This window comes from Acartia tonsa, chromosome 5 (assembly GCF_053477335.1).
Source record: "Acartia tonsa isolate MP-2025a chromosome 5, ASM5347733v1, whole genome shotgun sequence".
Lineage (NCBI taxonomy): Eukaryota > Metazoa > Arthropoda > Copepoda > Calanoida > Acartiidae > Acartia > Acartia tonsa.
Genome location: NC_137264.1, coordinates 22,505,042 through 22,517,831, shown reverse-complemented (window position 1 = coordinate 22,517,831; position 12,790 = coordinate 22,505,042). Strand labels below are relative to the sequence as shown.

At 32.2% G+C, this 12,790-nt stretch overlaps 1 protein-coding gene across 2 annotated transcripts in view; it reads left to right on the top strand.

The window, feature by feature from the left end:
• Positions 1 to 1,992: 1,992 nt before the first annotated feature.
• LOC145319055 (mitogen-activated protein kinase 1-like) overlaps positions 1,993 to 12,790 on the top strand; it is a 61,990-nt gene continuing 51,192 nt past the window's right edge. For both annotated transcript variants that reach the window (XM_080160880.1, XM_080160881.1), the window contains exons 1-4: positions 1,993 to 2,066; positions 2,635 to 2,731; positions 11,443 to 11,461; positions 12,697 to 12,746. In XM_080160880.1, the coding sequence (XP_080017006.1) occupies positions 2,005 to 2,066; positions 2,635 to 2,731; positions 11,443 to 11,461; positions 12,697 to 12,746 (228 nt within the window). In that variant the 5' untranslated portion in view covers positions 1,993 to 2,004. The remainder of the gene's footprint in view (positions 2,067 to 2,634; positions 2,732 to 11,442; positions 11,462 to 12,696; positions 12,747 to 12,790) is intronic.

The following is a 12,790-nucleotide window of genomic DNA, read 5'->3' as shown; positions in this document are numbered from 1 at the left end:
TTCATATTTCTGAAGTCGATTTAGTTAAATAGATAATGTTATGTTTGATCTGTAAAAAAATAACTGCCAGTTAGTAAATACTATCATTATCATCATAGCAAGTTATCTCTTCTTTGTAGAGCATAGGCCACGCACAATGGTTCTCCAATCTTCTTTGCAAAAGTTGATGCATCACTAATAGATGATATTTACTCATCTTGCAGTTCATTTAGGAGTTCCCTCCTCCAGGTTGTTTTAGGTCTACCTGGTTTTCTCTTTGATTGATTGGTTAGCCTCCAGGGGAAATCTCGTCAGTGGAATGAATCTGTGTTTTCTGTTCAAGTTACGCCCTCGACAAGTTTAAGAAAATTTGCCACCAAAACAGGCTGAGTCCATAGTGATAAAACTGTAAGATGCGTTGGGTTGTTGGGGCAGTTGAACAGGTGAACAGTGTCATGTGGTGTTTGGTTGCAGAGCGGGCATTTATCTTCAATATTCTCGTCAATTCTATGTAGATATGAGTTTAAAAGTCTACTGTAGCCAGATCTTAATTGAGATAGTTGGGAACGTACAGATCTAGTTAAATTAGCTTCCATTTTGTTGACCTCTGGGGGGTTGGCCTGAAGGACTTTGTTTGGTGGATAGTTGGCAAGAATGCTGGTAACTTCTCTGGTGTGTATAATTTTCTGCTTGGCTTTAAGGTTGTCTCTGGATACTGGTAGGAGTTCTTGTATGTCTTGTCTCATGTTTTGGATTTTAGGTTTTAGGTGAGATCTAGGTGGTAGACGTTTATGGACATGTTTGTATCCAGGGTGACCAGGAACATTGTTTTCTCTTTCCTTAATTGTTTAGATCACCATGTTCTTTCCTTAAAGTTTGCCCCAACCATCTAAATTTTCTCTGTTTTATTGTCAGTTTGATGTCTGACATGTCACTGCGCTCTAAAAGCTCATAATTTGTAATTGTAAATACTATGCAGTCAGATGATTTGTAGCTGCTGCAGACTGCTTTTTGTTCAATGATTTAAAGCAACCACAAGATGACCTTATAATGCTGCCAACTGTCTTATTCCAGAATACTCTTTTGTTTTAGTTACAACTTTACTCTATACAATCAACATTTTATAAACATTTGTTTCATTTTTCATCATATTGAAATAATGAACTTTAGTTTGCACAAGTCAAACTTTACTAAAAAAGTTTAAAACTATTTGAAAAGAACTTTTGAAAAGAATGATTTCTATAAGGACTAGACAGCCGCTCATCAGACACCCGAAATCCGGCATTTTAGATGTGTTTGGGGGGTGATTAGCTTTTTTTCAATGAAGATATTGTAATTTTATTTATAGCTCAAGACATCCAGTTGACTTTAAAGAGACCTCTCCACGGATTATATGTTGCTGTTGCCGAGCCCTGATCTTTATTCACAAAAAGTTTGCAAACATTTGAATTAAGTAACTTAATTTTGATATTGCATAACCATTAAACAGAATAGCTCTTTCAGCTCTTTGTTGGTTAGCCACGAGAATTGTGGGTCTGCTTGAATTAAATCATAGAATACATTCAGCTGTTCGTGACGCTTAATAATCTAATAATGGCCAAAAGATGATCACCTCCAATCTCCGTGTGCATCTGAAACCTAACTACAGCTGAGAAACAGGGCTACATGAACACATACACATTGAACTGTATTTTTCACTGGTTGCCAAAGTTTTATAAATCTACAGGAAGAAAATCTGACAATGTGCGCCATACTTATTAATGTTTAATAAAATATTGTACAACGTAATTCTATTTCTTAGATAGGTACATTCTCATTTAAAAAAAATTTTGACTTTTAGACGTCCAAATGAATAGACAATTAGGATAAAATATAGTTTTTTTTCTAATTTAATTGAGGCCATTATTAGCAGATTGAAAAAAAAACAATATTTAAAATGATTAATATAATTTTTTAAACATTCAATAAATGTTTAAAGTTATATACAGAAATATATAATTTCATTCTTTTATTTTCAGAATAAAAATGGGAGACGAAGAAAAAATGGAAGAAAGTCCTCCTTTTGATCAAAGAGCACCGTTAGCCAGGTAATATCTAGGTTGTCGTATATGCCCCGAGAGTCCTCTAGGGCCACATACTAGAGGGGTAGGGTGGTGATTATGATGGGGCCCTTGAAAATTTAGTTTAAGAAATTGTTGGGGGGGGGGGGTAGTAGGGGTACTTTATAAAGATAAATTTACCATGAGAGAATGGAGGTAACCTCCCTAAAGACCTCTACTTGACCTAAAAGAAGGTTCCCTATAAAGGATAGTCATAGCAGTCCAGCGTTTATCGAAATCTTTCAGTACAGACAAGAGTCACAAAGACATTATCTCACATTTCATCCAATTTTGAAGGTTTCCTAAAATTGGTCTTTAAATCATATTGGTCCCCAAAGTTTTATTAACACTACCTTTTAGTTGGATTAAAATCTTTTGAGACCTTTATCAAAACTTAAAATATATGCAATGTCCAATGTTTTGGGCTGATAATTTTAATCTACAGGAGGGGTAATTTTGTTTGTCATAATTTGGGATGTACATCTATCTATCGTCAATTGTCCGATCCATCAAGATCTCTGAGTATAAATGATTATAAAGCTATTAATATTATCAGTGCTGAAAGTACGAGCTCTCCTCCAAGCCAGGGTGCTAGTCCATCCTATAATCTGGCTGGCAAGACTATTGAGACTGTTAAAGGGAAAGACTACAAGGTATTACCTGCATTTTAGAGTAGATTTGCTACTTCTCAAGTTTGTTGAGTAGATTTGCTAATTCACAAGTTTTAGAGTAGATTTGCTACTTCATAAGTTTGCTACTTTATAAGTTTTTTAATCAGTTGGTTGTTTAGTCAACAAGGACAATTGTATACACAAGCAGCAGTGCAACATTAAACTTAATAATAGAACTGTGAAGACAAAAAAAGTTTAGAAAACTGAATAAATGTGTGCCTTCGTTACACATTTTCAGAAAAGCTTGGTATTGATTCTTGTCAGGTTTTTGGCTATTTTATTCCAACGTCTAATAGATAGTCCCAAGAAAACATCTCCACTCCAAACCAAAAATTATTTTTAATTAAGAAAATTGAACCTAGGGGTTAAAATGTTCAACCCTGAAACCCCTTCCCTCTTCTTATGGATAAGCCTATATATATTACGTTTACTTTCCATGATACAAAATTACTGTTCCTATAAATTTTATTCTCCCTTTAGTAAAACCAATTAAATGGAATGATTTTAGAAAATTCAAAATTGATTTTCATATTTTGAATAAAGTGAAATAGAGAAAATTTAATGGGAATTGAGATTAAGAAATTGGTCTACAGAGGAAATTTGTTTTAAATATCGTAGCTACCTAACAACTAAGGGACATACGTTCGTCCATTGAACCACCTTGTTCAAACTGTATGGGCATTAACCGTTTAAATAAATTAATTCAATTTGAATGAATTTCTGTTTAATATAATTTAAAAACGGCTTTACTTTATCTACTTTGAATATTACTGCTGCATTATTTATGGCCAATAGTGTTCTTGTTTTCTGTAGTGTAGCTGTTCTGTACAATATTCAGTGTACTGTACGTACATAAATACATGACGGCCATCTAAATCCTAAGCTTAGTTTTATATGTTAAATGGTGTACCTCAAACGGGCGAGGCTTCTGTCCATGTTATTTTCAACAACCCAGGACAACTAATGGAAGCTTCTGTCCATGTTATTTCCAACAACCCAGGACAACTAATGGAAGCTTCTGTCCATGGTATTTCCAACAACCCAGGACAACTAATGGAAGCTTCTGTCCATGTTATTTCCAACAACCCAGGACAACTAATGGAAGCTTCTGTCCATGGTATTTCCAATAACCCAGGACAACTAATGGAAGCTTATGTCCATGTTATTTTCAACAACCTAGGACAACTAATGGAAGCTTCTGTCCATGTTATTTCCAACAACCCAGGACAACTAATGGAAGCTTCTGTCCATGTTATTTCCAACAACCCAGGACAACTAATGGAAGCTTCTGTCCATGGTATTTCCAACAACCCAGGACAACTAATGGAAGCTTCTGTCCATGGTATTTTCAACAACCCAGGACAACTAATGGAAGCTTCTGTACATGTTATTTCCAACAACCCAGGACAACTAATGGAAGCCAAATCTCTCCTTTCCTGTCCAAACACCCGGGATATTAGGGTAAGTAACACTCATCAGACAACCAACTCTATGCTAATCTGACCTTTATTTGGAAGTCTTAACTGTGCATGATATAAGGTTCCACCTGTTTTGGACCAAGGCATTCCCCCTACTAGAACTATTAATAGAAACCATTTTAAACGTCTATAGTTTGACTGTACATGAAAGACGGCTTAACGTATAAATATTATGCCTGCAAGACTAAAGAAAACGTGTGATAAATACACTTTTTCGCGCATTTAAGTGTGTTGCGAGATAACTGTGTGTTATTGACTATTCAAGATTATTTGTAGGCTCTCTTTTTCTTCCAAAAATGTTGTAAAAATAATATTTAAGTTCAACCGTTTGGCTGCTAGATGACTTTTAGGCTATTTCTTTTTTTAGAGCTAATCGATACCAGGAACATTTTACCGTTTTACATATAAATTTTACTTGTTTTCCACCAGGGTAATCATTTTAAATGTTGATATAATAACAACACAAAAGTTTGATACGGATTGTAATTATTAATGGATTTATCATTACTTGGATCTTACACCAGATTATCGTTTACGTTATTAAATTAAAACTTATAGCTGGCTAAAATAATGACCCAACCCCTCCACCCTCTTTACCCAATCCCCTTCCCTCATACTGGATGAACGAAGTGATCAATAAATGGCAGAGGAAATATCAACCTTAAGTAACGACAATTATTTCCCTGTCAGAATATCCATGTATATTTTACATCCATTCAATTATCGTTCACAGCATAAGTACACAATTTTGCAATGGTTAGATAAATCATTCCCCCTGAAAAGCTCATTAAATTCTCATTTACCCTGCCCAGACTAAAAAGTGCACATTTTGGCATATATCCATTTTTCCAATACAAAATTATTAATGGTTTTCATTTTGGTAGATTTACATTTTTCGGCATAAAATTGATATTTGTTTAGCAACACAGCTACTCTCTAACTAGGACATGTAGGTGTTACTGATCTTCACCAGGGATCCAAAAGGATAAGATTATGCCTGATAATTTATATACATCTCCAATGAGGATACACAAAGTTACCCTTTCTGTAGATTAGAGTTAGTGGTTGAAACGTTTGGAAACTGAACTTAAGGAAAACTTATCAAAAGTGTCCGAAGCTGTTAAGGAAAAAGTTATATAAAAACTTTAAAGACTAGTACAATAAACAACTCCCCTCTCTCTCTAGGACTTCAGTTATTCCGACGGTCAGACGAATCGACACCCTAAGAATAAAGTGGTTATTTGACCTATCCTATAGCAGGAGCGTGCGAAGGGAAGGAGTAGGTGCTTGTCAATACTTCTTAGAAATAATATTTAAGTAGCATGAGCTATATATAACTCTGCCCATCCCGATTTTGTGTCCAATCTTTGAAATCAGCTAATAGCGTCGGAAATATAAACTAAGCCGAGTCTCTAGAAAAAAACAGAAAGCTATTTAGTTAATGAAAAGGGTCTTCATCACTAAGGCCAGGTAGTTGTCTGAATTATTCATCTAATAATTTTTAAGGATAAAAAATCAGGGGTCTTAAGGGATAAGACAATGACCGATAAATTAATGTAAATCCCCCAAATTCCCCTTCTGTAGATTTCAAATTGAGGTTGGAACGTTTGAACACTCAACTTAATGAATCAACCAATTAAAATTCAGTAAAAATCCCCAAAAGTTGTGAAGCTAACGAATAATAAAACGTTATTATAAAACTTTATGGACTAGCGTAATAAACAGCCCATTGTCCCTCTCTTTCTGATTTGAACGAAAATAACTCTGTTGGGATTAATCTCAGCTTTGTTAATCTTTCTCTTATGGTGTGCCTTTACATCCGCATGGTGGTTCACAGTCACAATAGCAAATATATCTTCTTGAAGGGAGGGGATATTAGGCAGTTAATTACACAAGTACCCAAAGTTTTACTTTATCTTATTAGTAAGCTCAGAAACTTTGAGTACATTTACTGATTTTTGATTGGTTAGTTTAAAACTGGTAGTTTTTAAACGTTTCAAGCAATAATTTTAATTTACAGCAGAGGTGATCTTGTCTATATCATCATTGGGGATATTCATCAATTAATCGGCTATTGTCTTTTCTTTAGAGTAGAGGTAAATTTTGCGATTTAAATTTAATAATTAAAAATTAATTAAGATAATGCCCACTCTTACTTGTTAATATTTTATCAGCTGTAGAAATTTTTTAGTATGGCTTCGAAAACGATTAATATCCGCTAGATTGGAATCGGTAAAAAACCCCATACTAAGAAATGGTGTATAATATCGAATTATAGACAATGTTTAACTGATAATAAAATAAAAATCATATGATTAATACCAGTTTTGTTGGCCTGGGACTTTGTCCACTCGGGACCAACAAAAATAAAATTGATCTTGTAATTTTTCAATTTAGTATCTGTGGAAAACGATGCGATAAATAACTTTTATTATTTCTATATATTATGTGAATTTAAATATTAGTTATGGCCATTTTATTTTATGCTACTTAGTCGAAATGAAACTTAGATAAAATATCAGAAGTTCTAAATAACAGGGAACGGTTACTTTCATAGCTTTGTCCTTTAAATCAATTCATGAAAGCCATGCGTATTGAAAAAAAAGAGTAGACTCGTTGCTAAAAAAACGTGTTTCTCTGTTTTATATATAAATGTATTTTTATTTTTTCTCTCTCTCAGGTTACAATTAGAAATTAACTTTACTGGTCACATATAGGATAAACTACGTAGCATTTAACCATAAAACCCTATTAATCTCCTTTGAGACTGCACCCCCCTCCCTTACAATCGCCTTTTGATAAGTGCTGTTTTTTTAGCATCAGCAGGGCTTTTCTGATAATTATTTAACCTAACACAAAAAAAAAGATAAATGTATTTTTCTTGCAAGACTTGAAAGAATAAAGGATGAATGTATACTTTACCAACCTGGCTATTCGTTTAATGGTGCTAAATAAAAATTATTGGGTATTTTCTATAAAATAAAATAAATAGAAAAATATATCTTATTCTGTTTTTGGCATTTAAACTTAACGAGGAGGACAAGCAGAATAAGATAACTATTAATATTCATAAGATATAATAATAAGATATAATTCAAGTTGATAGTTTTAATACTTTGCTCTTCTTATCAGAGACCTATATAGTATATATACCCAGCTTTTCAAAAAGCCGCATAGAGGATGGCTGAACGACACATTCATACGTTACATTATAAGAAATGCGTCAGTTTATAAGAAAAGGTAACGCTATTGCCTTATTAATGCGTCGAGAATTTGTTAAAATTGTTACTTGTTAAACCTTTCCATTTTCTTTCATAAAAATTACAACACACACGACGCACAGAAAGGTTGACAAATTTTTTAAAATGTAGCTAATTGATTGTGTAGTTTAATTTTAAAAAATAACAACTTCTACGTCGTATATGAATGTTGTTAAATTGAAATAAATGTGACCTTGAAATGATGAAATTTTATTTAAATAGGGATGGTAATTAATTTGTGTCTATATATAGTTCAAATTTTTGCTGTCAGGTGTCTCTTACTTTTTAGAAAAAACTGTAATTTTTTATTTTTTTAAAATGTAAGTATGGTTTTTTTAAATGATATAAGTAAATCTTATGTAAATTGGTTTCCCATTTCATTGTGTTTTGGTACTTTGAAATATTTTATTTAAATCATTACAAAATCTAAACTATAGACAACAGTATAACAAATTTAATCATTTTCAGTATAGCATGGAAAGTATTATAATCTAGCTAAGTCAAGAGAAATATCATGAAATCTCTTCACTCAATTTCCATATTAAAAGTATAAGAGGAGTATATCCTTTGATTTTAAGTACTTTTATTTATAAGTACGTATTAATAATTAGTAACGTCTAATCCGCACCCACATGATGCAAACGGCGTCATTTTATTTTTTCCACAAATAAATAAAACCGACGCATTTTTCATTATTCCATCGCAAAAGTGGTCCAAATCGCGATGCATTTAAAAACACGTACGTCGTAAGAGCATATCGAGAAAAATATTAAAAAAGCATCGTATGAGCTCAAGTGCGTGCATATATGTTGTTTTTTTACATCGAGGAAAATAATAGTATTGCGACGTATGCATGCGTCGTTCCTTTAGTTTACATGCGGATTTTTAAACAGCTGGGTTGAGACTTTTAGTATTGTTTCAATTAGAATTAATTAAAGGTTTGGAAGAGGCGGGTGGAGGGATGAAATGGTGGTTTTCCAATTTCAGAATTTAAGATTTCTTTCAGAGTATTTCTGTCTGACTATAATTAAATAGAGAATATGTAACATACTCCTAATTCTATTATTCAAAGAAAGCACATTGTTGATTAGAAATAGAAAATACAATAGATAGAAAGTATATGTATAGCCAATATATTTAAGTGGGTAGGTGTTTGTCTGTCTATGTATATGTACTACACCAAAGGGAAAAGAAAATTTGACATTTTAGAGGTGCTTTATATTGGTCTATGTTATTTAACCAAAAAATAAAGCATAAATCCTTTGTTGTATACTAATTTGTATTTAGGCATCATGCAACAGACCCATAGTTGTAACAAATACATAGCCAGAAAGACAAAAACAGACGCACCTTCTTTTGGTATAGAGATGACCAAGAAAAGCATAATAGTTATTTGTGCACACCAAAACTATAAATTATAAGATAAAAAAGAAGCCCCACCCCTAACAAAAAAGCTTTAAACCACCACAGGAACATTAACTATATTCCCTGAAAAGAAGAACCCAATCGGTTTAGCGGTTACATTTAATTTATGCTTCAGACAGACTGACAATCGGACAGACAGACATTGTTCTACTTTGTAAGAGACACCTGACAGCAAAAATTTGAACTATATATAGACACAAATTAATTACCATCCCTATTTAAATAAAATTTCATCATTTCAAGGTCACATTTATTTCAATTTAACAACATTCATATACGACGTAGAAGTTGTTATTTTTTAAAATTAAACTACACAATCAATTAGCTACATTTTAAAAAATTTGTCAACCTTTCTGTGCGTCGTGTGTGTTGTAATTTTTATGAAAGAAAATGGAAAGGTTTAACAAGTAACAATTTTAACAAATTCTCGACGCATTAATAAGGCAATAGCGTTACCTTTTCTTATAAACTGACGCATTTCTTATAATGTAACGTATGAATGTGTCGTTCAGCCATCCTCTATGCGGCTTTTTGAAAAGCTGGGAACAGAATTTTAACCAACAAGGTCTATATCTTTTAACTTATATTTTTTGTACAAAATATGTTCTTAACGTTAATTTTACAAAGGGTAAGCTTAAGTGAGGGATAGGAAAGCCCTTCAGGGCTAAAGCTGCGCAAGATTAGGGCCCTCTTAAAGTTTTTGAAAATCTAAAAGAATAAGGGAGGATGGATGGGGCTCTTTAAGTCTACTTACTGATTCAGGTTTTTATCCTATTTCTCATTAGATTTAATCAGAATTTTTCTCTATAGTATCCTGGTTTCCAATTAGAATTAATGAACAAATAGTTTAATAGATAGTACTAACTATAAGGACAATTTTGTCCATAAGTAGGTACAACAATATGCTATCAGTTCTACTTTTGGAATATTGACTGAAATTTTAAAATATCTTATCGAAAACCTAATAAAGCAATAATTTAGTTAATCTTTTTTGGTGTTCAAACTCGCTCCTGTGATGACGCCCGGCACATTACAATTCCAGTAAATTACACTTGATTATTACACTAGTCCTGAAAGTTTTACAATAACGTTTTCTTTTTCGCTGACTTAACAATTTTGGAGATTTTTACTGAATTTGATTGGTTGGTTTAAAAGGTTGAGTGTTCAAACCTTTTAACCTTTATTTTAATCTACGGAAGCTGCAATTTTGTATGTCATTATTAGGGATTTACATCAGTTTATTGGCTAGTGTCTTATCCCTTTAGATACCTTCTTTTATATAGTCGCTTCGCTACTAAAAATTATTAAAGAATGTGTTCTTAATAGAAAATAGATAAGTATACAGAATTGTAAAATATGAGCTCTAACTTAGTAGGCGCTTGAGACTTTGTGAGCCATCGATTCCACACAAAAACCTGTTATTTATATCCACCAAAAACAGAAAAGCAATACATCAATGTATCTAATTTGTAAAGCTCTAAATAACAAATTATTACATAATAAGTCAAATTTTCTTATCTTTAAAAGAGCTTTGATATTATTTATCTTTATCGGTATCGAAATAATTAACTATTTATCAAAATGATTCCAAATATTAAGAAAATATTTAGCTCATTGTTATGGGGTTGTGTTTTTATTTTTTTGGCATTTTAATTAAATGTGGATCAATAATTTTATATTGATAATGATAATGATTTCTTAGAATTTTTCATAAAAAAACTTGCACTTTTCCTCGTTGGTATTATCCTTTATCGTAAATGGAGGTACACCCCCAGACATACTTTTATATCACAATATTTTAGGACATCACATAATGTTTCTAGCCATTTAGAATATGACTTTCTGGGTAACCTAGGATTTTAAGGAATAAGACAATGGATGATTATTAATTTATTATCCATTGTCTTATTCTTGTTTCCCTGCTGTTGATACATTCTAAATTGATGTACGTACCCAATTATGGGGGGGAATGTCATTTACACAACATGCAAAAGATTAGTAGATGTGTTTTCGCCAGTGCTATATAATAAATACGTATGTATTGTAACCCATCAAGATTTTAAAAGAACCAAAGTTTCTAAGCGAACGAATTAGAGAACTTTGGGTACAAGTGTACTCTACAGTAAAATGTCCCTACCTGACGTTTGACCTTTGTCATGAAGTTCTAAATTACTTATCTATTCTACTGAACGAAGATATTATCATTTCGCTACATATTGAAGTGTTTAAATATGCTTTGTGGGGACATTCTACACTAAATATAGGATTAACTTACCTTTTGTCATCTTAATGTTTTACTTCAGCTGTTCTTAGGGATGGAGGGGACATTAGACTGTTAATTACTATTTGAAGGTGGATGAAGGGACATTTTACTCAAAAATTAATTTTCTAAAACTAATACAAGACCTAGAAAGAGCTTCTTTAAAATATAGAACTCAAAGATTTAGTGGTTTATTACTTTAACTAACATACTTAACTTACTACTTTATATTTGTAAAAATGATCAATTAATGATTTTCTTTTTTTTCAGGTGGGACCCAGATATACAGGAAACAATAATATACAATTGTAATAGCAAACCTACTCATTGAGTGGGGTGTGGCCGGGCGTCCGTAATATTACATACAAAGTGTATCCATACTCATTTTTTTACTACTATAATTTACTTTTTAATAACTTTGTCCCTGTTGTTTTTGTTCCTTTTTTCATCCACATTTTCTTTTCAATTTTTTATATTTGTTCTTTTTATCCAAAAAAATAATGTTTCTTTTTTTCTGTTAAAAGCTTAAAGTTATGTGTAATTACATATAAAATAACTTTGCCTGAATTCTATGTATTTTTTCTATGGGCAGGCAATTACTTTTTATTACCCATTACTGAATATTAAGAAGATTATATTTTCTTTAAAATGAATAATAGAAAAGTTGACTAAAACTCAGGAAGGGAATTATTCTGGTCCCCAAGGTACTAAAACGCGTTCTCTCATTCTTTGGTTAAAACATTACGGGACAAATTTATTGATTTTGATTTGGTTGTATAACCCAGCAGTGTTTAAACTTCCCTCTAAACATTTTAATCGACGAAGGTGGTAATTTTGTTAATTAATTTGGGTGTTAATTAATTTAACTTATATTTTCTTATCCCTTGAGATCCCTGCAAAACTAAAGGTTGTGTCCATTAAATAAGTAGGAAAGTCTAAAATCCCGAAAGCTTTGATTTTATTTTCTTTACAGCAATTATTTTATCATAGTATGTATTGAGTATGTAAGTCAATGAATTTGTATTTCTATATTGAAGATGTAGTTTTATTTCTCATTGGTCAAAACACGGCAGCTATTTATCAAAGACAGCTCGATTTTTTTGAGGAATAAAGCCAGTTAGAGATTGGTTTTGAAAAGAGCAGTTCGGCTGCTTATTTTTTACCTGTTGGTAGTATCTTTGGAAACTGCAACTTAGATTATTTCCATTGGCTGTTGCTGCTTTACCCCTGGGATCTAAAGGGATAGGACAATGACCAATGAATTGATATCCATCCCCATTGATTATCGATAAAATTATCCCTTCAGTAGATTAAAATAAGTGGTTGAATCGTTAGGATACTCAACCTCATGAACCAACTAATCAAATTTTAATTTAAGTCCACAAAATTGTTCAACCAACTAATAAGAAAACTTTATTATAAGACTTTGGGACTTTTGTAATAAACAGACTAATGTCCCTTCTATTGTCCCTTCCCTCCCTGTCTTTACACAAATTAAATTGTATGGTGATTGTTTGTGAGTAGATCTGAAGTATGTTGGAGAAGGTGCTTATGGAGTCGTTGTTGAAGCAAAGGTAATCATTAAATACCAATTTTAAGAAATACCTTTAGTTTTCAA